Genomic DNA, 26696 nt, shown 5'->3' with positions numbered 1-26696 from the left:
CTTCGTTGTCCGCCGTTTCCATTGCAGTCTCTCCTTCTCTTAAAGTCTATCTCTGTTTTCCTTATACGCGTTCGCTTTTAGGGGTGGCCTCCATCCCCCGATAAATTCCCATCACCGGGTTTCAGGTACGCCTTCCTCTAGTAAATCATACCATAAGTGAATCCGAATTGAATACAATGAGTAAATATGACTCTTGAATAATGAAAGCTAACGTTGGCGGATAAAACGAGAAAAACGGTAAAAATCATTCTTTCCTGTTTATTAACGCTTTAGTCAACTGATCGATATCTCATAGGAAAAAGAAGAAAAACATCTCATGTACCATATATGTATATTTATTAAAGCTTCTAATTATAAACTTTTCTTTCTTGATAGGGCATAGCTGTCGCTCTATCTTGATCATCCGTTGAGTTCGCAAGAAGAAAAGCGGTGGTTCAGTACCGATTATTATTTACAGCTCGCTCAAGAATAGTTTTTCCAATGAACGTCCTTCCTTCCAGTCTATTAACGTCCCTTTTCTCAAACCGTGGAAGATCTCGTACGACACAGAGGCGATCATTGACGTCGCATTGCCTTCGAGCGATATATGTAGATGTCTTCGATAGAGAGAGAAAAACAGGCGGAGAGAGAGAGAAAAAGAGAGAGAGGAGAGAGAGGGAGGAGGAGAGAGAGAGAGAGAGAGAGAAGCGTGTCGGAGTATTAGAGTGTAGATTCAAGCGAAGAAGTGGAGCCGGGTGGGTAGAAATGCATAAATACATGAACTATGCTGGAGTTCGGCGGTATGTGTAAAGGAGGGATGGAAAGACGAGCTTGGCCCGCATATGCTCGTGTGAGTAAATCGTGCCTTCTAGAGCCATAATAATGCGCGAATAGCGGCTCTTTCCTCCTGAAAATACGGCCTTTCGAAACGTCGTGTTTCCCCCTGGAAAAAGACCTCGATTTTGGCTTCCGCGTTGAGTACGAGACAGCATCGGCAAAGATGAGAAACGACGAATTTATTCGTCTCGCTTTTCGTATCGTTTCGTATATATACGTATGTATATATACATGTAGGATATATCTACTGCGATATAGTAGCCTATAATATAAGAGGTGATATTTCTGGATTTACGTCAGGATTTTCGAAGATACGTTTTAACCATTAATAATTCAATTGATTAAAGTCTTATACTTACAAATCTAATTACAATTGTGAGAACGTGGCATACTTTCTTTACATTTTACGCTGCTCTTAATGCAACGATTTTCAACTCCGATTTAATTAACTTTGCCAATATGTGAAATATCTTTTAAGAAAGACGCTGACCATAATAATATGACATGCTGCCAGCATATCACCTTTGACATAATTCCTTGCGTGCGTATTTTTATCGTCCTCCTCTCCTCTCTTGATACTTTTCGAATACTTTTCAGAATAAAACAAATTATTTTCGATAAAGAATATGGTAATAGAATATAGTAGTTAAGAATATAAGTAAAGAGGTGCCTCGGCGAGTATTAGGAAGATGAGATTCGCATTCCCACGTTAGTGTCACGCGAGTAATTACACGCCATCAAAAGAGAAGGAAGGGAGGGAAAGGAGTGATACTTTACCCTCTCTCCAGTGAAAAGGGTTGTCGTCGCTTCCGTCGTTGTTTTGGTGCTCCTCTGACGGTGTTACTGGCGCGATGCCTCCAAAGCCGTTGCGCGATTTGCAGCCAGGAAGAGAAAGCAAGCAGAGCTAATAAAAGCCCACAATTACCTCCGGTTGGAGCCATTTGTCTTGACAGGCGTCTCATGCCCCGTATAATTCACCCTGGCAACAATACATTGTTGCTTAATGAGGCGTAAAACATTCTGAGATATCTGGCTAGCTCGATGCGATACTCGACTTTTGTTTCTTTTTTTGATGATACAAGACACTTTTCCCTTCTTTCTTTCTTCTTCCCTATCTCTTTCTATACGAGGCTATCCTACCGAATAAATCTTTGATGAAATTTTCAGAATAATACATGTGAGGCTAACGGCAAGGATATCTATTTCTCAATATCAGTTCGGAAAGTATAATTACGAGAAAAAAATGACAGGTTGTATAGTCAGTCAATATCTTGTAGTCAAACATCTTGTCATTGTTGTATACGTACGTTCATCGTGTATTGTCTTTCTTGAGGCGATATGGAAGGAATGTACTCCTCAAATTCAATTTAACAAGGACTTGTATGGCTTTCTTTCTCGATCTTCCCGTCAAATCCGTCCTTTCTTTGTGTTTATTTCTTCGGGTCGGTAGTGATTTGTTGAGATAAGGTCACATTAACAGGCATCGCACGTGTATTGCGTGTCGAAGGACACGCTCTTATTTTCTTTTAAGAATAAGAGCTCTAAGAAGGGTGCGAGGGCTTATGATATATTTGTAATCATGTTACCCGTTACGTGCCCTTCCGTTACAACTGCTTCTGGTAACAAACTGCTACGGACCTTTTTTGCTTTATAGCTGTACGCACGCACGTATAACACCTTGTAAAATGAAGTCGCTTGATAGGAAATTATTCGATCTTTATAACACACATCGCTCTGATCTACAATGAAGCAACACAGTTTTTAACTGATAAAATTTGAAATATTATCAGGTAACGTAAGATTATATTCGACGATTCTTTTTTTTTACCGAAGATAAGTGAATACTTCGAATCTAGGTAAACGCAAGAATACGTATCCACACTTTGATATTTGTCACTACAACACTATTGATCCGATAGCTCGCTCCGTTGCCGGTTGGTTCGAGCATAGACCCTTCTTAACATCCCCTTCACCACTTTGTCCCTTTCTGTACATAGCCGCTTTTGCTACCTCCCCCATGCAACCCTTTAGGGTCGCATTTCCTCCAGATATCATTGCTAGGCCTTCAGAGACATAAGATCTTTTTCAATTTCTGCATAGGACTAATCGAAATGTTAACAGTATTAATTTTGCTGATAGCACGATCAGAAACATCGTTATTTACATTGTTGGATCACGATGAAATAAAAAGAATAGTACATAGGATCAAAATCATTGGAAGGAGAAAAGACTCGTTCGCGTATCTTGCAAAGACGGCGATGGTAGCGAAACTGCGAAAATTTGCGTCCGCCTACCCCATCCGCACTATAAATCAGTTGAAATTTGTTATGCGCGGCACGCAGATGGTTTTGTTATATGAAAATATGTGCCGCGTAGGGATGGTATAAGTATCCCTCGGTAAAACACATCCCTTATACCTCATACCCTCGGCGTGCCCGCCTCATCCCGTTCCTTACTCCAGACAGCCCCGAGGCGTCATACTGTTCTGCGCTCTCTTTAATTACGCCCCAAAACCAGGACGCGTGACGTATTGCCGTGTGGCGAAAGGGACCAAAAACGACCTTTGGCTTAGACGACTTGACCCGTCGATTTCCAGCACGCTTGTTAACCAGAATCATAGAAATGTGTCAATCATAGTGAATAAAACCAAAACCGTAAGGTATAATTTCGTATGACCGATAAAACGTAGATATTCTTTGGTTGAAAAAATTGATGCCTCTTTCTATCGTTCGAGAATAGAAAAATAGCAAAATATGTGAGACACATCATGGAAGAAAGTTTCTTTTCGACGAGTAAGGTCCAGTAATGGAACTTCCACTTAAAGCGATGGCCCGAGCAGTGTTAAATATTTGATAAGAATTCGATTGGTTTAAGACGTCTACTCCTGGAGCGAGGGTAAAGCTCTTCTCTTAGAGAGAGCAAAGAGAAAATATAAAGCAAGGGCAAGAGATGGACGCATGGACGAACGGTTAGCGAAGAGAAGGGAGTACTATTCCCCGGAGCCGAAGAACCAAGCGATGTCCAACCGGGCAGCTGTTTCAGTCACAGCATTTCTTTCTTTCTTTTTTTCTTTTCCTCTTTCTTTAATGTCACGACACGAAGTCCGCTTTAAAATCTTCTTCCCTCAATTCCTCCTTGGAAGCTATAAGAGGGAGAAAATACCGAGAGTATCGCAGCTCCCCCTTTGGAAATAAAGCCAATTTCGGTGTCGTTAGTCTGCAAAACGAAGAATCACGACTATGAGAATACCACCCTCGACCGATGGACCGATCGAGAACTGTCCTAGAATCGTTAAACGAGATTCCTTTGTGAATTCTGCCTTGGACTACTTCGTATCTCAAAATTCCTTGGACAATGCAATGTCGTTTACTAAAGTAGACAACAATGACTTCTAATTAAAACAACACAATGAGTATTGAGAAACAAGTTCATGGGAGTTGTCCATTTTTATCATACAAGGTAATAGCGTTATATTTTTATAATTCGTGTCGCGTATATATCCACACACACACACATACACGCGTGCGTGCGTATATATATATATATATATATATATATATACATATATATATATATATATATACATATATGGAAACACCAAGACGCTTTTTGAAACATGGCGAGTAAGGGTGCGAAAAGTGGAAGTAGAGTCACAAAACTCGCGTGAATCCACGTGGTGCCAAGTGGGGTGCATTAGCCAAGTTCCCCATTATCCACGCGTGAGAGACCCTTAAATTATCCAGTACTCGCCTACCGGCGACCTTATCCACCCTAGAATGTTGGCGAGAAAAAGACGTACGAGCTATTCGTCCAAGAACACGCTTAGTAGGCTCTAATGCTCCTGGAAAATTCAAGACCGATTCCGATTCTCCAGATCGCTATAAATTTGTCCAGATTTATAAAAACCTCTTTGATTTATAATCAAATTGTGAAACAAAAAGAGATATGATCTTTTATGATTTTAAGACAAATTTCGTTTTGTATATATAGAGATTCGCTTTTGAATGTAATAAAACTGTTAAGAACGCATCTGCTATAGATCTAGTAGCGGTTTATTTAATTGGAATTGTCGAGGGTTCGAAGAAGGACGCTAGAATTAGGAAAGAGAAGGGCAAGAGGTTGTTCAGCAGGCGGTGAGGAAATCGGGGATGTTGAAGTTTAGGCTATCTCCCAAAGCACAGTTCCAAGGAGGCTCCTTTAGACTTCAGTGACGTGACGTCGTCTAATACTCTAATCCTTCCAATGGAGGCGCCATCGTCCGCTTTACTGCGTGTTCATCTTCCTGGATACCAACTCTTCCCACCGACCTCTTCCATGGGTAGCACTCGCTAATTAATTGACAAGTACGGATTTTGAGACGACAAGACTTTCATTTTCGTTAAAATTCCATAGGTTTTAATGTAATAATCCAATTAAGAGAATAATTTTACAATTTTAATCTTTTGTAGTATACAAATGAAATATTTTTTTTTATTTTCTTGAAAAGTATATTCGATTGGAAATCATAATGACGAAGAAAGCACTCTCTTCGAAGATCATCACGAAAATATCCTTCGTCTTACACATCCATGGCTATCTACTCGAGCCGTGCCAGGGTTGCTTTCTAATTATTCCCCGCAGGCCGTAAGGGATGGCACGTAATTGGAGGGTGGACGAGGACGCATCGATCCCCTGCTCGAAGGGATTCTCTTCCTCTCTACTACTCTTTCTCGTTCGTTCTTTCTTCGACTCTCTATCATTCTAAGGAAAACTCTCAGACGGGTGAGCATCGGTCCGCAAAAAAGAAAAGTGATAATGTCTTAAGCCGTTGGTGCGATTTAACTTGCGATTTCGGGTATGGGTACAATTCACCACGATCCTTCGTAGGAGTTCGTCGCTCTAAACTCCGGGCTCCGTGGTTTGAGGAAGGTTTAAGGTTTAAGAGAAGCTCTTTCGCTTCTCTGAATCCTCGGAAGCTCTGCTAAGCACTGATGCTGATCCCACTCTTCCTCAACCGTCTTCTAGAAGCAGCGTTTATCTAATTTCAGTCGTCAGTTCGTATTATCGCTGTAAACCTTACATAGACGCATATCTATATTCACTTATATAGCAAGTCAATATAAGATTTGCTGAGCTGAATGAAACCTTGATTCATCTATATATGATGAATTATATTCACTTATTTCATACAATATCTAACTTCAAAAATAATACATAAGAATTGTTAAATTTTCAAAATCTTATATTACCTATTGCACTTACTTTTCTTATCCAATCTCAGTATATGTATTAGAAAAGTGACTTCAAAGATTAATTTGCTAATTATATAATCATTCAGTATAGATACATATTGGTATTAAATATAAATGTATCATTTTTATAACAGAGTTCTTCAACATTTACAACTTCCGATGGAAAGTAAGTAGGATAAGTAAATATAGCTATGTATAAAAAAACAAGTATAGTAAAATAAAGGTAAAAATCGAAGTGCAATATAATGGAAGAAAGAGAAGGAGAAAGGTGCGCAATGTATCTATCTTTATAGGAGAAAATTGTGGTGTGCATCTAGGAGCTGTATCCCCTTCTCCTGTGTCCCAGGGGGTGGCGAGACGACGAAGAGGGTGTATAGAGGGGCCGGGAATTGCGCTCGAGAGAAGCTTAAAGGGGGTGGACAGTGCGCAGAACCCGCCCCCACTTTTCGCGACGAAGCAGAAGCTGCAAACTATACGCGCAAGCCCTTATCCCTTCCCTTTACTATAGAGGATCGCCACCCCGTACTAACTTAAACATAGAACAGTAGCTCGTGAGCACCCCAACTGTAAGGGTTCTCCGTGCTTTTACGCAGCGCAATCTCCGTCCATACGCAACCGCGATTCAGCGAGCGCGCGTGTTCAGCGCGAGCCTCGGCGCGTGCGTCTGATTTTCGACGTCCCGTAACTCGATTTTTCGATAAAAAGCGAAATAGACATAAGAAAAGAAAAATAAAAAAAATAAAAAAGGTGTCCTTATTTAGAGGGGCCTATCTCTATCGATTAATCAATTGAAAGCAGAAATATACCTCAGCTGTACAGGAATGGGCCACAGCTCTTGGAACAGTGCCCTCGACGGATCACAGGTGAACTTTTTCAAAACATGATCGTTCAGATCTCGAAAGCACTATTACGTAGATAACACGTTGAGAAGACACGATTCGAAGATTACGAATCGTTCATATCCATAGCACTGATCCTGAATCAACGACAGCCGTGTTTATTAGATTGCGCCGACGATGAACAAGAAAGATGCACTCGTAGATCGAATTGAATACATCGATGCATCCAATGGGAAAATAGACTTGCTGATCCTCTGGAATTTTTGTGTTCCAGGGTGGAACTGACCAGCGTCCCAGGCGGGCAGAATGCGATGGCACATCTCAAAAAGCGGAAGCTGGAAGCAGAGTCGATTAGTTCGAATCTTAAACAACCGCAACAGCAACAGCAGCAGCAACAACAATTGCAGCAACAGCCATTACTGACAAACAAAAAGGGTTCTCAAACTAGCGTTCCGAAAGAAATGGAGGTAACTGACGCGGCTGCTAAAAGAAGAAGAAAAAGTGTTCGTGATGATGAAATACGCAAGTCAGTCGATGCCGTTGATCCAAATAAAAATATATCTTTACCCCAAAAGAAACGAGCTTTCGCTTCCGGAAATTCGGGAAGTCCAGCTAGAAAATCTAGTAAGCATTGTGAGGAACCCGAAGACGATGAAACTCTTATAAGAGAAACGGAAGCAGCTTTAAAGAGTTTGTCTGGAAGTTGGCCTGGCCCGAGAGGATCCTTATATCAGAGAGGAAATTCGGAGGAAGACAGGTACGAGTCTAATTTCGAAAATCTTTTCGAAGAGAAGAAAGAAAATCCAAAATTATCGCCTTCGTCATTGTCTACCTCGTCAACGACCAGCACTGACGCTGGATGTTCGTTAAAAGACGTGATAACGTTTCGTGGTCAACATGATCGAAATGGTAGATCACAACAACCGATGAAACAAGAACTTATGAAGCAACAACATCCTACAAAAGGCAAGAAAGAATTTGACAATTTGATCAAAATTGAAAACGAATGCGCAAATATTCAATGTCAAGTAAACAATACGTGTCAAAATGAATCCGGTAAGATCCGACCGGTGCCTGTACGATCTTTAGCCGGTAAAGACAGGAGCGAAAGAAATCTTGTGGGTACTCACGTCGATCCCCAAGGTCGTCAAGTAGACAATAAATATTCCAGATACGAACCACCAGATTTTAACGAATTAGTTGACGATTCGTCGAATGAACTAGAAATCGACATGTCAGATCCTACCCCTGATAAAGATGATACCACGGGAGATAGAACAAACGATCGTGACAGAGATAGGATGTGTAAAAATGCACAATCCCCTTCCATTATTGGAAGACAACAACAATCGCATCATCATCAACACTACGTGGGATATCAAAGGCAATACCATGAAAATAACATGAAGATCTCCCCTACAGCAACGTCCTCTAGTTCTCCAGTACCAACGAATTCTCCATTCTCAGCAACTTCTGCATTCAGGCCTCCTAACAATGATCATTCAAAAAATACCTGTCGAAATACACCAACGGTACCAGTTGGTGCAACTCCTATACCACCTATTGGTCCATATCCAGCTTCAGCTACATTCGTAGGCTATCCAGCACCAGGCCCTGGTCCAACAATGCCCACTCCTCAACCTGTCCCTGGTTTATCACCAACGGAGGACAAACACTCACCGACCGTTTCTTTGTTGCAATTAAAGTCATCGAAGGAGGAATCGCATCATGTGTCGGTACACGATCCTACATCAAACACGGTACCGAGCAGTAAAAGTCCAACAGGCCTTCCCTCAGTGACAAGTCCAGATTCGTCGAAACAATATACAATTCTTCAACCCGCGGGAGTAGGTTCTAGAGCTGCCAGTGCTATTCAAGATATTACTAGAGAAGGAGTAGTCAGTGTCGCTGCAGTTAGCAATTGTAACACCGGAAGCAGCAGTACGAATAACAGTAGTAATAATAATAGCAACGGAACTAATTGTAATCGTAATGTTACCAACAAGAATACGAGTAACAACAATGTGAATAATAATAGTAACAATAGTGGAACTAATGGAAATTCGAACAGTAATGTAACCAGCATTTCGATCACTGCTGTTTCTACCAGTACCACCTCTAGTTCCACAACTACTGTTGATGGTTCATCTGGAAGTGGAACGGGACAACAAGAAAATATGATGAAAATGCCAGAAAGACCTAATACATTCGACGCTAGCAGACCAGGAATGTCCATGTCTCCGTCCAGTCTCAGTAGAGGTGAGAAATGAGAATTAGTTAGGAAATTAACATCTTGCTCATCCTATAAATGACGTTTAAAAATAACAAAATGGTAATCGATAGCGTGTCTTGTTGTTATTAATCTTAAAACTGTCTGTCGTATTTAATTACAAAATATAAATTAAAATATTAATGAAAATAGCATACTAAAGAGTTTTTACTCATACGTTATACATTGTAAGAAAGAGACAAACGGCATTTTGAACTCTTCAGTATATTCCGTTACTTCGTTATTCTTTCTCACTCTGTCTCTCAGTTCCCCACCCCCTCCCTCTTTTCTCTCTATGAAGTTAGGGGAGTTAGGGCAGCTCGGAAAATCAATAATTACGAAGCGAGGGGTGATGACTCAAATCGTTAAATCAAGGTCTCTCCTGTTGAAGATATTCTATGTGTCCTTTTCATGAGCTTATCGATATTCTGCAGTGAAGATGTTGAACTGCATTGATTGTTAGCAATGGCCAACTTTTACTCCAATTATCAAGTAGTAGTAGAAAGTAATTTGCTATCGTATCAACAAACCAAGTACGATATATAATGATTATAAAATGACAGTCTTTAACAAGAAGAAATATTTTAGAAATCGTAGATTTTATCCACTAGTGATCTGGTAATTTATCTAAAAATTCATTTTAATTGATAAAAAATCATAAATGTATGTAGGTAATATTCCGAATGATCAGTACTAATGAAAAAATGAGGATAAGGCACGAAGACAGAAAGAAACAGATAAAATTTATCGTATAGGTGACAAGAAGCGTAGTGGAACGTGACAGGTAGAGACTCGAGTGCATTCCAGGGTCTTAGGGCAGCCCTGACACGGTATGTCTAGTCAGGGGAAATTTGGGGTTGATACCACGTCATACGTATAAGCCGCAGCTGTCAGCGGCTGGAAACGTGACTAGCATCGCAGCCGCTCCAAGCCGCCTTATTACCACGCTACGCCCCGCTGTCGTCTGTTATTATCCCCTTAACATTTTCTCCACCCGAAATTGTGAAAATGAAACGTTTTAAGAAATTCAATCTTTTCCTATTTCGAAATCGTTTTCTATAAAAATCATCATTTAGCATAAATAAGAGCAATCAAATTGGTAAATATTTATATCGTTATAATGTATAACAATTTTTAATGTAAAATTAGCTCTCAGATTCGAATGCAAAGTTTTAAATGCATTCAACACAATTACAAATTAATTTTATCGAAATCGTATAATTCTTCATTACAGCCTGTTCACAATCGCAGCAATTGAATTCTGATCATTTTGATTTAGCAGCCGTATTGCGTGTTGCTTTTTTTCGACACTTTTACGGGTCTACACGCACGCGCGCAAATGCGTGTTGACACGCCATAAAACCACTATCGGGAAATCCGTCGGCCGCAAAAACCACCCTTTTCGCATTGAGACTACCGCGGCAAGCTCGATCTAGCTAATAAAAAAATAAACTGCCCTGTAACTCAATTTTACGCTGCCTTTGCGACCGTACGCATAAAAAGGGCGTTTACTCGCGCGTGAGGGCTCCCTTTCCCTTTAAAGGCAAACGTCACTATGTGTAAATACTCGTCTCGTGATCATTCTTCACTCTATTTTCTTATTTTTTTTCTTTTTTCTACAATCTATTTCTTTTTCTTCTTTAATCAGAACTCATTAAATGAAGTATCATTATTGTATTCATCGTTGTATAATATACTTATTTAGAAATATGAGAACGTAAAACTGTTACATCAAAATAAAGAAAAGAAAAATGGAAAAAAATAAATAGAAAATAATAGAAAGAGGAAGAAAGAAAGAGGCAGAGGGAGAAAGAGAACGAATGGCACGCGTCAAGTTTGCATCAAGTCAAATGAATAAAACAATCCTGGTGTTTATGTATACCTTTGGCTCTCCCGCGGTGACCCTCACGTGAAATGGCTACAAAATAACACAATTACACACTCGGCCTCAGCCTCACCCTCAGCGGCTACTGCTCATCCTCATTCTCACCCCTTGATTCCACTCGTTTCCTCTGTCCCTCTACCTACCCTGACTTAGGATCCTGCAGAAAAAAAAAGAGACGATACGAGGGAACAAAAAGAGGAAGAATCGTGGTACGACTGACTTGTTACAAGTCTATTCAGACATCCGTAAAGAACAGTGCGTGCCTCTATTCATTTTGTTGACCGGAACCATTATCTTCCCCTTCGTTTTTTCTCCTTTCTTGAGCTTAGCCACCGACGACAAGTCGGTTTTAAAACCTCACGGCTAATTTATTAATCCTACCAGTGGCTAACCGCATGTCCTCACTTATTTCATCACAGTTTTTTAGACCGATCCTAATTAAAAAGGCATGAGATCCAAAAGCCTTTCGCTCTAAACAGAAATATTAAATGATTTTGGTACACCTTTACATGCAATTTAATTATAATTAATTAATTTTCTGACAAATTATAATTAATGTTTGTAGAAATAATACCAGTGATTTCTTACAAATCCAATTTCAAATAAAACTTTAACCGTTTCTATCCCAATAATTTTAAAAACACCGATCACGTTTAACGAATACGGTAGTACTTTTTATCGTTAATTCCGACATAAGGTTGGAACTCTGCAAATAAAGTATGCCGCTAATGACGTCACGTGTCGTAATCCAATTTATGAAGTGGTCGGACTTCAGTCGCCTTAAGGAGAACGCGAACATCTAAGCGAGGTTCGTCTCTATCTCACTCTCTAGAACGCGAAATGACGGCCTGATGAAGTTTTCTGCCGTCATGGCAGCCGATTCAGGATCGGCCGTAGTTAGCTAGAGGGATCAGAGCCAGAGGGGGATTAGTACAAGACAAAGTTTATAAAAGTGCGCTTACTCCAGGGGAAAGCTTCAACACCCCAACCTAAACTTGGATTCATCCTTAAGGTTCTCTCAGAATCCGTCTTCGACCCCTGTGATACATATGACAAACTTACCTATGTACACACAGACATACACACACACACGCACATACATACACACACACACACACACACACACATATATATATATATATATATATATATATATATATATATATATATACCGTAGGTGTTGAATTTTTTCTATGAACCATTTGCTTACTTTAACAAAATAAATATAAAATTACAATAGCAGACACTCAAATGAATAACTAACGTCAATAATAATTTATGATAAAACTTGTTCAATGTGTGTAACTTAAATATGGTAGACTTATATCGTAGACTTTGACTATTTTATCGACTTAGTCTGAGAATAGAAAATAGGAGCCATTCGCCTCATCCCAATAGATTGATACTTCTCGACTACCTGCACTTATTGACAACCTGTAATTGTCTGGTCACGCGAGGTCACTCTGAGAACACGAACGTGATCGTCATAGTGTATACCATACCTACTATTAAGGTGCAGTTAGTACACGACAGATGCTGATGTCGGTTGTTTGGGTATGGTCTTCTCGTCTGGCATCAGTATTAATTTCACGAAGTATTAGGACGAAGTAACTATATAAAAAAAAACTCGAAAAAATATTTTAGAAGTTGACTATTATAAACTATATTGAATATTACCTAAAATAAAAGTAATAGTAGTCATAGATATTTGTATTTATTATCATATCTTTACTATTTTTACTATTTGCACATTATTTTACTATTTGAACATTAATAAGCGAATTATATCTCTAATTACAAAGGGAAAGTAACAAATGAATGATATAAAATTTGTACCCTTTTTTCCTATTACAATCTATAAATTTCGAACTAATTTTTTTATTTAGAATTCGTTAATTTTATTCGTCTAGAGAGGGAATTTACTTCTTTATCTCGTTGAAGATTCTAGGGCGACCATATATACCCATGATAATCTCCGAGGATTAACTGTAGTAGACAGAAATCCCAGAGGTTATTCGAGAGGATACGTGACTACTACAGGATTTTCAGACTGACCATTCGTATATCTATATTTTAGTTTAACCTTTTTGTAAATAAATTTATTAGAAATATAAAAAAAAATTTTTTTTTAAAATGATAAAAAAGAAGTTCCAATTTTTTTGTAAAAAATTTGTTTAAAGAAGGATTAAGGTTTCAGGATATATTAACAAACGACACATATATTGAATATGCACCCCACGTACTATTACTTCCCTACGAAACAATGACGTGATGTTGAACATGTTCGGTTGTCATCCATTTAATAGTTAATTTGCATTCAACTCAATACATCGACGACAATCGAATACAATATTGTATAGGTGTAATATACTGCCGACTATTACCAACATATTAAATGTACATTTTGTTTGTAAACCAATCAATATCTTTATTATATAGAAGTTAATATAATGTTAATTTTGCGAAATAATTTTTTGCTGAATCGTAACCGCAGGATATATTCTCCCTGTTAATTTTGAAATATAAATAAAGCTTGTATTAAATCAAAATATCGATTGTTGCGTGGCATATAACAGATAAAGTACGAGAGAAAAAAAGTTTCGACAATAGATTGTTACTCATCAGAGCGTGATTATAAAATCGCACACATGTATTATCACGAATTAAACAGATACGATCATAACTTCATACAGATCGAATTCCTCTGATTTATTTCAAAGGATACAACAATTGATAAATGATACTTTATAATTATATATAGAAAGCAATTATTGTGTATCAATCTCGTGTCCTTTCGAATTTTATTAATTCATTGATAATATTTGAGATTAAATATTGTACATTTACATAAAAGGAGAAACAACCAGGCAAACATCGATTTACGTACTTCATTTTGATTTGTTACAGAAGGCAACAAGTGTCCAACCCCAGGTTGCACGGGGCAGGGTCACGTGACCGGACTCTATTCCCATCACCGCAGGTAAGCAATTATCGGTAATTAATCCGCGCTTTACCCTCTACCCCGTTTGATTAGACAGCTACGCGTTTCTCTACAGTGAAATCGAATTTCAATAGCGAATAGAAATGACCTTGACGATCGATTTGAACTTTCAAATTAATGGAAACAACAATGAAACTTTAATGTTAATGTTTATTTGTTCACAGTCTTTCTGGTTGTCCACGAAAGGATAAACTAACACCTGAAAGTGAGTATTTTTTTATTTAAAAGATTCCTTATCGTAGTGCATCTTCTTTTTGCGAAAACGCCTTTTTGAAACGACGAAATAAGGGAGCGATAATTGCGATATATTAAAAATATTCGATGATGAAAGATTAAAAACTGGTTTCATTACTACATTTCTTCACATAGTCGCGAGTACATTAAAATCGACATATGAGATCGTAAAACGATCAACACGAGAAAGAAACGAGCCTGCGTTCCATTATGTGTGTCTGTTTGTCTGTCTGTCTTTGTTATACATTTTCTGTGCTTTTTGTTTGCGGGGTAGAGAGCTTTATTTATTGCGTTCTGTTCTGTTTCATTTATCTCGTTTTTTGTGTTCGTAGTTTATTATTATATAGTAGAGAGTTTTATCACCACACTTGAACTTGGTTTTCTTGGACGTACCTACGAACCTGTGGAGAACTCGAGACACGAGAAGTGCGAAGGACCCTCGGCATTCCGTATGCGTCTAACTATCGAACGGAGGATTATGCGATTGAGTATTATTACCTTGCGACTTTTCCTTCGTCAGCCTCTTAATACCCATTTAGAAATCGTAATAGGATATTGCATATATGCTATATTTTACTTGTTACAAATCAGGGGGGTACCTTTAAATGTACTTCATCGTATGAACGAAACTCGTTGAAATTTCAAGCGATCGATATTTTACGCGTCACTTTTTGGAAATTCAACCTTCGCTATATTTTTTCGATAATTTACATTACATTAAAACACAGGTACACATTGTTAAACAGTACGAAGTCGAATTAAACACCTTACTTTGCTACTAGTATCTTTCCAAAAAATATACAGTGCTTTACTATACACAAAATACTTCAAATCGCATTATAATTTATCTCTCTATTAATTATATCTTTATCTCTTGTGTTTCTCTCTACCCGCTTGGTATATTTGATTGTCATTACACATTGATTTATCGTTATTGATAACGTTGTGTAAACTTACTTATTATTCATTATTCCTGTATTCCTATAATCTCTATGCTACACATTTTATTTTTACGTGTTTTCTGTTGTTTATTTTATTAAAATGTATCAATCTGGAACCCTTCTGATATCCACGATAATCGATAATAATCCTACCTTATAATCCTTGTACTCTTTAGAATGATAATAGGAGTAATACTCAATCGTGATAATTATACTCAATGCATAAAAATATTTAATACTATATCCATGTTTACATGGTTGTACTCGATATGAAAAGCTTATAAGCATAACAAATATTCCTCCATATTCCGTGTGTGTGTGTGTGTCTGATCGACGCCACGTGTCTCTGGGTTCTCTCTAGTTCTAGCGATGCATGAGACTATTTTGAAATGCCCGACGCCTGGTTGCAACGGCCGTGGTCATGTCAGCTCTAATAGGAACACGCATAGAAGCCTCTCCGGGTGTCCCATAGCTGCGGCAAATAAGCAGGCCGCACGCGAAGCACGACACAAGGCACAAGGTAAGGTAAAACATTGGCATCCCTCGCTCGAGCCCCATTCGCTGGTCAAGAAAATCCTGCCATGACATCAAGCCCTACTGTGAGATAAGGATTAAATGTTAGGGGTAGACAGAGTGTGGGTTGTTACAGGACACGCATCCAATTTTCGATCTTGCGTTTTATGAAAAAAAATTCGATAATTATCTCGAGTTCATTCTTTGTTATATATATTTGACAAATATTGTTTAAAAGTCATATAATATTTAGATAGATAGATAGATAGAAAAAGAGAGAGAGAGAGAGAAAGAGCAATTCCGATGTAGTATTGAAGAACTTCTTTCAATCTTCGAATTTCGATTTTTGAATTTCTGCCTAGTATTATTTCCTATAGAGTTTTTCGTTAAGACACGATATATCAAATGATTCATTTTTTTACAATAGTGTCAGGAATACCTCCAGAATATATCAGCACAAATCTACTGCCACCATCAATGGACAGCAAGTCCTATTCGCAGTACTCGTCTGCGGGTCAAGATACAAAGCCAGTGATAAGTTCCTTGACTTACGACTATTATGCTTCGACGAAAAGCACAGGGATAAATGTGAAGCCTCCGAAAACGTCAGAGGAAAGTCCACCTTCTCGCCCAAGCAAGATAGTTCCTAAGACCGAGAACATGACTGCCAGTAGTAGTTGCTGCAATCCTTTACCAAGTAGAGGTCAAAATACATCGGACCTGTTGGTACCTAAAACGGAAGATACTGTATCATGCCGTGTGAATTCGCCACCACCTCCTCCACCACCAACAGTTCGACCTACATATGACTCTTATATGAATCAAGACTCAAATTCCTCTTCATTGTCATCAATGGATGCAATGGGCTCAAGGGGTACTATAGGAGGAAGTATACATCATCCTAATCAACATCCAACACATCATGTTTTGCCAATGCAACCGACCGTCGCTTATCCCATGCCAATGGTCGAAGATACGAGAATGAGCCATCAAATGTCACAAAGATCACCATACGAGTCTTCAGCAATGATGGCCGCTGCTGCTGCCGCAGCAGCAGCTGCCACTACTAGTGAAGAACTTTATCATCACAGATCTGCCGAACATGCAAGAGCATATATACATCCAGGAGCAACCAATATCGCACGACCTGTAGTTACTTATTCGAATGAGATCGCCGCTGCGAGAGGTTACGAAAATGCAATAGCCAACGCTGCTAATCATCGACCGTACGATCCAGGTACTACGTCAGCATACGAAAGATATGATGCACAAACTTGTGCCCCAATTCAAGCTCAACAGCAGCAGCAACAACAACAACAGCAACAGCAGCAACAACAACAACAACAGCAACAACAACAGCAGCTGCATTCAAGATCGAATATGTATTATTTGGGGCAGACCGGCATGACGCCTGAGGAACAGGAACGCGTTTATCATCAGGAAGCTGCAGCCGCCGCACAACAACATCAAATGGTTATGGCTGCAGCTACGGCAGCAGGCATGATGAAAACAGAGGATGGTAAGTATTATTTATTTATAAAAACATTTATTTTTTCTTACTATACCAAATTTTCTTCTTACAATATCAAAAATTATTCACTATCATTTTAATTATTTGTATGTTAGTAAAATGCGTGACAGTAGCACAAGTTCAACAAATGCAAAAGCCGGGTGGTCCGCCAACTTCTCCAGGTGGTTCAGTGATGGATCTATCCACGTCAAGTGTTACTTCGACCAGTCCACAGGTTAATCAAAATTTTGCAATATTTGAAATATAAAATAAATTTGTGAAAGAATATTTATACGACTTGTTAAAATTATTTCCAGGCTCCTCCTTATGGATCGAGCAGCCTCAGTCCGCAATATGGAGGAGGTCAAACTGTCGGAGGTAGCCCGCAAGCTGCTGCGAGTCCTCACTTGACTGCCAGTCCTCAAGTCCCTAGTCCTCAAGGCCAAACATTGGACCTTAGCGTGAATAGACTCCATAGGTAATTATTTAATCAAAGAAATTGAAATATTATTTATTTTTATAAAAATGTAAATGATCCGATGTATTTTATTTTTCTAGTGGTGCACCAAGTCCTCAATACTCCACGGGTCATGGAGAAGCCGTAGCGGTTCCAGTAGGTCCAGGCTTTCCGGCACCACGACCAATCGAGGAACAAACCGAACCTGTGGATTTCTCTACGGCGAACGAACCAGTCAACTTCAGTGGGGGTCCAGGAATCAGGCCTGTCCCAGGATTCCCACCACCCGGTGTGCACGTTGCTGCATATAGTCGTGAAAGCACTCCCGACAGTGGAGGTTCCCACTATATGGACGCTTACCGAGATCCTACTGGTGAGTTATTGTCGTTTATTGCATTATCTCTATCATAGCTGGAACACTAATAAATTATAAAATAAATTATAACTCTTAATTGCATACTACCTACTGATATCCTTCTTCGGGTTGATGTTTAAAGAAGTCAAGTTATCACTTTCGTATATAAAAAGTTCACAGTGATGAAAGATAGTCGATTATAACAAGGTACCATAACATGAAATGTTAGCTTGTCGTTACGTCGATGTGTGTTATATCTACCGATAATAGTAAGGGTGGCAAAGAGAAAGTTCGTGGATGAAACGCGCGGAAGAGAACAAAGAGTGCGACGCCCTCGGGGTTTCGAGAAGCATGAGAAACGTAGGAGGGTGAGAGAGAGATACGTGGTTACAACCGTCGAATAAAAATTCGCCAGAACAGTACACGACTGCCATAATAGGCACCTATGGCCCAACTCTCATTTTCCTCGGTCTCTTCGTGCCTTGGCATTCCAAACCACCTACGCGTCCCCTCTGTCTCTTTTGCTCTTTATCTCTCATATTCCCCATCTCTTTCTCCCATTTTCTCTCACGCTCTTTCTTTCTCTCTCTTTCTCCCATTTTCTCTCACGCTTTTTCTTTCTCTCTCTTTCTCTCGCTCTCTCTCTCTCTCTCTCTTTCTCTCTTCCTCTCTCCCGTACACACGTACATAGACACTCGCTCACTCTCTTTCATTCTGGACGTTCACAGTACACCCTTCCATATCGAACCACCCACCGTGACGGTACACGGCCATTGTTAATTATCAATATTTCGCGTACACGAAGCTGGCAAAAGTCCGGTGCGGCCAATATTGTCCGGACTCAGACGCTGGGGAGTAGTTATTGAAATTGAAACATTCGAGCGCACACTACCATGTTCGTTCGCCATCAACGTGTTCCTGCAACGTCGCGCACACCGTCCTTCCATCCGTCGGCTATTTGCACTTCACGTTTTTTCTCTCACAACGAAATGAATTCTTGCCAGTAAATAAACGTGTAGATTATACAACGGTTAATCAAGCAACTCGTTGCTCGCGCGACACACCTTTATCCTTTTCGTTTTTTTATCTTTCTTTAGTCCGTCGTGTTCTATATAACGTTCTAAGCATTAGATGCGTATTCCAGTGAAGTAAAAAGTAATTTTTTTTATTAAATTCAGACTGTGTAGTAAAATTAAGTTCATTTGAATAAAGCCTTGTCTACGTTTTTCTGTTCTTCTATAAAGCAGAATGCATACAATATTTGAATTTTAATCATTGTATTAATCATATTTGATATGATATTTTGTTCATAGGATATGGACCTATGAGCCCACATCCAGGTTACGGTATGGCTGGTGTACAGCCAGAATATCCTGGAAACACTTATACTCCCTACCCCACCGCTGGTTACAATTGTGGTGGAACTTATCCTGCAGGTCCAGTAACTTCCGGATACCAAATTCCAGCAGGTTATACCCCAGCACCGTGTTACAGTATGCCGCCGCCACAACATACCGTCGGACCTCTCGATAAACCATCTGGTAAAGATGACAGGTAAGAAATATACAATACGATCACATTTACCTACGATTCTCCAAAATTCATCCATTAAAGGAATTGTACTTTACTTTTCGGTAGTTGTAAGAGTCTGCTCATCATTTGTAATGAATTAAGTTCTATTTCAAGTCGAACATACGTCCAATAATAATAACAATAGAGACGTGACAAATATATAATAAAATATTCTTATAAGATAAATAGAAAAGCAACACTCATAGGACAATTTCGCACGAGAAGATCTATATATTTGGTACTTGCCTTGCGGAAAGGGTCGCGCGAATCTCTCTCGCGATATATTCGCGCCCGAAGCTCGAAAAGGCGGAAAGGCGACGGCTAACATCGACGGACGGTGCAAGGGGAGAGGCTACGCATACCTACCTCCATTTTGTTAATTAAAGTAATTACTCTTCGTACCGAAAGTGCCAACCTTATTCTAATTGACGTAAAGCTTGGTGGTATGGCATAGAAGGCGCGATTCGAGGCATATAAGAGGTAGAGAGAAAGAGAGATAGAGAGAGACAAAGACAGAGAGAGAAAGAGAGAGAAAGAGAGAGAAAGAGAGAGAGAGAGAGAGACAGAGAAGTGGAGGAGAAAGAGAAGAGAAGAGAAGCATAGTAGAGAGGACAAGCCAAAGTATAGGTAGAGGTGGTGAGCTGCCAGGGGAGGATAAGGTTGAAAGGGAAGGCGAGGTAGTTGCTACCGCACTGGATTATAGGGCTATAGCCGCTGTCCCGTTAGAGTTAAAGCTCGGAACAATGTCTTAGCTACAACTGGATTCGTCCTTTTCATACACTTTACTTATACAAAATTTGACGTATCGACACTGAGTCATAATTTTCACTACATTCACATATTCATGACATATTTATACTAAACTTCACGACTATACTTATCAAATATCTTGCATTTTGCTAATAAGAAAATGGTTCTGATTTCAATCCAAAAGAAATTACTTTCATTAGGTTAAATACCTATTTGTTTCGATCTCACCGAGCAATGGGCACGGATTAAATTCCAGAGAGGATTCTATAAAAATAGGTTCCTTGGAGTCAGGAATTTAACAACGTATGTAGTTAGATATACGGCAAAGGTAGAGGAAAGCGGTTAGAGACGAAGACCAGGAAACAGGATGGCAGATAGGGCAAAGCCGGGGGCGAACCAGTGAATTGCACTCAAGTCCGCGTCCGCTGGCTCGGTTTCCCAGCAATATCGTGGCCACTCAAGGGTCATCGAGGTTTTCAGGGCATCTCATAGCCCACGGTGAGTTCGCCCATCTACGAGACCAGGAGGAGACGAGCGAAGTAGGAATGAATCGTCTGCTTTCATCGATTCCGATCCACGTGTTCTCCTTTCATCCCTCTTTTCTCCTCCTCCTATGCGTATTCCTTCTCTTTCTCCGTGAAAAGAAGGGGAGCATTTTTCTCGGCTGTTTCATATATCGTTGCTTGTGATCGCAAATGCGAAGAGGAGCATCGGTAGAAGCAGCAATAGTAGCAGGCAGTCCCCTTTCCGAGAAAAGTTGCAGAACGCAATAAAACTTCTCGCTATTGTATCTCGCTCTCTTTCTCTCTACACCTACTCCTTTTCTCTTCTCTCTCTCTCTCTCTCTCTCTCTCTCTCTCTACACCTACTCCTTTTCTCTTCTCCCTCTCTCTCTACATCTACTCCTTTTCTCTTCTCCCTCTCTCTCTCTCTACATCTACTCCTTTTCTCTTCTCTCTCTTCTCTTCTCTTCTCTCTCTCTCTCTACACCTACTCCTTTTCTCTTCTCTCTCTTCTCTTCTCTTCTCTCTCTCTCTCTCTCTCTTTCTCTCTCTCTCTTTCTCTCTCTCTCTCTCTCTCTCTCTCTCTTTCTTTATCTCGAATGATAGCGTGTTCAGTTAGAGATTTGCTCGCACACGATGTAATGTGTAAACTACCGTTTCATAAGAAAAATATTTTTCGGGTAACTTGCGTCGACCGAAGTTGTCCGGTTAGATTATCTACGGTTATTGTTGAAAATAAACTATTACACGCGTTCAACGCTAGTTATGGTTTAGCGAGTTACAACACGCGATTTCTTCGTAGCTCGGATGGCAGGCACATAAGTGAGACGAGCAATCGCGGAGAGATTGTTTTATTGTTCATCTTGTTCCGTGCAGTATGAATATAAGGAGGCACACGTTGAATTTTGCACCTCGGCCCGCCCCTCGTGGCCGCGACGGCAAGGAGCTGATACAGTGCCCCACGTCGTCCTGTGATGGCATGGGTCATGTCTCGGGGAACTACGCTACCCACAGAAGGCAAGGCAGCATTGACATTGACATTGACATTGACATCGACGTTCAGATTATATACATATACCAAATGCAATATTTAAATAAGAACATCTAAATATCTTCATTATTTATAGTTTTCTGTAGAAAATATACGAAGTTATATTATTTCAAGGGACAGATTATCTGATAGCGGAAAGAAGTTTTTTCCAAGTTACTTTTCCAAGTTACATTTTTATGAGATCTCAAGATCATTGGTATTTTTTTAAATAGAACTTTACGATTTTTTTGTATTAATTGATTCTTTATATTTTTCTGAATAGAACAATATTAGGGTACAACATCATAAATTATTAGTTCGCGAGATATTTTTAAAAAATATCTGATGATTCATGTAACTGTAACAAATCATATCTTTTTTGGTTAAGGTTAAAAAGAACTATTACAGGAAAAAATGAGTGATTATACTTTTTTTGGCAACTGCAATAATGCATGTGCAAGTGCACTTGCGAAAAAAATATGATCGTGAGTATGTAGTTCACCTTCAATCTTTCACCTTTTTTACTGTTTTTTCTAACTTCAATCAAAAAAATAGTTTGTTACAGTTGTATAAGAATTTCCAAACATTTTTCCAAAATACATCGAGAATTAATTATTTTTCGACATTATACTCTAATACTCTTTTATTCAGTATGGCATATACAGAATCAATTTATGTTAAATATTACAGCTCTTCTTTGAAAAAAAAAATGCTGACGATCTTGAGATCTTGTAAAAAAATAACCTTGAGAAAAAATTCTTTTCATCGTCAAATGTGTACCTTAAAATAATGTAAAACTTTGTCCTGTACATTTTATCCATAAAATCATAAATAACTGAAATATTTAAATGTTGACATCGTATTTGGTATATATTTTGTATATGAAAACAGCGATGCAGCACGCACGAACGCACGCTACACACAAGTATACTACATATGTACACATCACTGAATCCTTTTACTCTAATCTAACCAATAATAGTTTTCTCGTAAAAATTCATAAATTGTTATTGATTAACAATTAAGAGTAATCAAGAAACACAGGAATTGTTCTCGCTAGATGATTCTCATCCGTTTGATCATTTATTTTCATTTTCATCTTGGATTACAAATTCCTGGCGAACGTACCATATATCTTTATACATATGTATAAAATCAAAGCGTCTACACTAATTGTCCAATTTATTGTAAACATCATATATATACGTCAATGTATATATATGTATAGAATACTTTATATGGGGGTTTTGTACCATTGCGTGTCGGTGATTCGTAGTGGCTTCTTAGGTGTTTTTGCGTCATCGAACATACTTCTAGAAAACCCTCCTTCCTAGTTGAGCCATTTTGTATACTCGATATAACTGCTGATACTAGCTTTTACATGAGTATGATATAACCTTATGTTTTTCTCATAAGATGACTCTGTCTGTCACCCTTTCTCTTTTACTCCATTTATGTCTTTTTTACATGCGTAAATATATATTGGTTTTGTAATACAATACGTTATATCAAAGTGTGTAGATAAGTTTCGTGTTGAATGAACTTTTTCATTTCCTCCCATTTCGACCCGACCCCTACGAAAAGGGATGACAAAATCATGATGAAAAGTGCTTTCATAATTGTGCGGGAGAAGACTTGTCCATTTACGAGGCTTTCATCGGCGTAAATCTTGTTACAGTAGCGTAAGTTTTTCGGACTGGTATACTCGATCACCAAAAATCCGCCATATTGATCAACTTTCGCCAGCCTCAGGTGGGCAGCTTTGTAGCGAACTGTTGTCAATGACCATGTCAGAGCAGAACCGTGACGGAGAAAAAAGAATTGAATGACTATCGAAAATACTTTTTGCAGAGCAATTCTAATTCATGCAGAAATTTAAATAATTGGCAATTGACGAGTTTCACTGGGGTCAGGTGTGAGTGTGCTTCCTGCTCTCCCTTTCAGTGTTCTTAGAGTAAGGCTGACCTTGTGTTGACATGAACCTGAAACGCGATCGACCTTACGAGCGACACCTCATGAGTGATCCAATTGGAACACGGCGTTGCCATTTGCATGCTACTTAAATCGATCTTCGTTGATTGCCCGTTTCAAATATGCAATTAAAGATACATCAGGCTTCCGAGGACAATGTAAGACCTGCATATCCTTGTACGAATACGCATGTGATTATCGAGAAAATAAATAAAAGCACAATATATCGCTCTCAAATTTTTTTCGTTTGAACCGGATGCAAGGCAAGTCGTCCAAGTTTTACTCGCGCGAAAAGTTATCTTTTTATAATAACATAGCAAATAAGAAATCTAATTGGGTGATCTCGGTGAGGCGATTTTCCTCAGTATTACCTTTGTTTAGTACGATTTAATATGTTCCATCGGTAATGGATATTCACCAAAATGGAGCACTTGGAACTCATCGAGGTCTATCCTTTTAGATCACACAAAACCAATGACGGATCCTGCATTGAAAATTCGATGTAAGTATTCTCGCAAACCTCGTGGCAACGTCGCGTGAATTGCATGCGATGTATTGCTGGAGACCTTGGATGTTCTTGAGGTGTACGTTCGTGAACAAAACCATGAAGATTACGGCGTTGCAATATGTTTATTTAGCGTTTAATAATTACGATATTATTTCAGAGAGATATGTACTTATTTCACCGAATAGAGCAGCGCGTAGTCATCATGGTAAATACTGAACAGTTTTAACTTGACCTGGCCTATCTTAAACTTTTAGCCTCTCTGGTTGTCCGCGAGCCGATCGTTCTCAAATTCAAGCGCACTCTCAAGAGTTAAAATGCCCCACGCCAGGATGTGACGGATCTGGACACGTCACAGGAAACTATTCGTCTCACAGAAGTTTGTCTGGTTGTCCACGAGCTAATAAACCGAAAAGCAAACCTAGGGATGGACAGGATTCTGAACCATTGAGGTCAGTTGGCTCGAATAATCGTTATATGCACTGTTGTCTTTTTTCTATTCATTTTTATACACCTTCCGTATATTGTAAAACGTGAGCTTTAATTTAATCGATGATAGAGGTGATCTCGATGCCTGTGGCAGATTGAAATTTATTCTCTCATAAACATATATATTTTCAAATGAATTCGCTAGTAAATCTTAAAGATTCGGTTTCGTGAAATTCTGATCTTCTCCAAGTTCTGCAATTTGCTGGGTCGGTAGTAATCGCTATCTCAATTTGCGTTTTCGTCGCGTTCGCACGTTACACGTAGCTAAAGCAGGTATCTACGTGACCGCATTGCACGTACCAAGATCTGCTACGAGACCAAAAGGGGAAACCCATCCACGTACAACCACGTACTAACTCTCCCTATCCGAGTAAAGGCGAAGACGCTGACTAATAACTGGCGGTTTCCGCTCGTTTCACGCTTACTCTGTGTGGATGGATGTTGTACGGTGCTGGTAATGGTGGTCTTACCATTTTGAACTACAGATGTCCTATCCCAGGTTGCGACGGATCTGGCCATGCTACTGGCAAATTCTTGTCACATCGCAGGTAAGGCTAACGAAGATAAGCAAAGAGAACAGTAGCCCATTTCTGCCTCAGCACGATTACCTCAAATTAATATATATGGATTAATTGAAGTTAAAAATCAAATTGACGAGATTTTCTTAAAGAAAATGCTTCGTATCGATGCATTGAAAATATTCACTATCGGTGATATATTCGATGTTGCATATTACAGCCAAGAAGCAAGGATAGAAACAATAAATCACATACGCATTTAATATATATCACGTAAGAACTTTATTTTCAGATATTTATTTATCCAATTAACAACTTTAACGCATTGCAGTGCGTCCGGATGTCCGATTGCAAATAGAAACAAAATGCGTGTGTTGGAGTCTGGTGGAACAGTCGAACAACACAAAGCAGCAATTGCAGCGACGACAGCGATGAAATTTGAAGGTGTCAATTGTCCTACTCCCGGCTGCGATGGTATCGGTCACATAAATGGCTCTTTCTCCACGCATAGATCTCTCTCTGGTTGTCCTATAGCCGGACATGCTGTCAAGAAGCCGAAGTTCGAGGATATGTCCAGCATGTACAGCAAAGGAATCCCCGGTGAGGATTTAGCCGTTGCTTCTGCCTTTTTATGCCCAGAAAAACCTCCTGTCAAATTATTGATGGAAGAGTAAAAAATGGAGGACAAGATATACCGCGCGTGGGCAGAGTATGATATCCAGCTTATGAAATTTTTAACTGCGAACAATTGAGGGTTTTTTCGAGACAAATTTGACTCGGCCTTCTCGCACGCAGTTATCATAATTATAAATGAAATATGCGTTTTGATACGTGATGGAAAATGAAATTAGCGTAGAAGAGGCATTAGAAAGTGTCAAAATAACTTTGCATACTCTTTCATGCTTTCGATGATTCTCATCCAGGCGAGATTATTTTATTTAAATTATTTTGTTGGACCAAATGTGTTTGTTGTCTTATTGATTAACTAATATCATATTATCATAAATTAGGAACGACTCGTATCTGGATGAGTGAAGTATCGAAATATGCGATATTGCAAATTTTTATTTGTAAACTTGTGCGTATCAGACCTTATACTCAGTCCTGTGCTATGCCACGCTCTATTCTCCATGCAATGATGTGCTGTCATACCAACGATGGTAAACCCTTTCCTTTTCCTTTTTCGTCTTTCTGTCTCCTTACATATTTTTCGTTCACTTTTCTTTAAAGTTTTTATGTACGATGTTGCATTACGTTAACTCGTTTCTCACGTCACTATGATTCAGATGTGTTTAAACCTGAATTCA

General features: G+C 39.1%; 1 protein-coding gene across 14 annotated transcripts in view; it reads left to right on the top strand.

Annotated features, from left to right (window-relative positions):
- Positions 1-26696, top strand: part of LOC124951653 (mucin-5AC-like) — a 244314-nt gene that overhangs the window by 213095 nt on the left and 4523 nt on the right. For 8 of the 14 annotated variants that reach the window (XM_047500446.1, XM_047500412.1, XM_047500436.1 and 5 more), the window contains 13 exons: positions 7161-9145; positions 13948-14020; positions 14206-14246; positions 15578-15736; positions 16157-17248; positions 17356-17474; positions 17557-17717; positions 17798-18069; positions 19365-19605; positions 21753-21893; positions 24640-24834; positions 25357-25419; positions 25721-25989. In XM_047500446.1, coding sequence (XP_047356402.1) covers positions 7161-9145; positions 13948-14020; positions 14206-14246; positions 15578-15736; positions 16157-17248; positions 17356-17474; positions 17557-17717; positions 17798-18069; positions 19365-19605; positions 21753-21893; positions 24640-24834; positions 25357-25419; positions 25721-25989 — 4811 coding nt within the window. Of the gene's footprint in view, positions 1-6379; positions 6911-7160; positions 9146-13947; positions 14021-14205; positions 14247-15577; positions 15737-16156; positions 17249-17355; positions 17475-17556; positions 17718-17797; positions 18070-19364; positions 19606-21752; positions 21894-24337; positions 24380-24639; positions 24835-25135; positions 25276-25356; positions 25420-25720; positions 25990-26696 lie in introns of those variants that run through there. The other 6 variants (XM_047500495.1, XM_047500464.1, XM_047500420.1 and 3 more) reach the window with 6 other exon arrangements.

This window comes from Vespa velutina, chromosome 1, assembly GCF_912470025.1.
Source record: "Vespa velutina chromosome 1, iVesVel2.1, whole genome shotgun sequence".
In the NCBI taxonomy this organism is placed as follows: Eukaryota; Metazoa; Arthropoda; class Insecta; order Hymenoptera; family Vespidae; genus Vespa; species Vespa velutina.
Note: the sequence above shows the minus strand (reverse complement) of the source record. Positions and strands in the feature narration are given on the sequence as shown.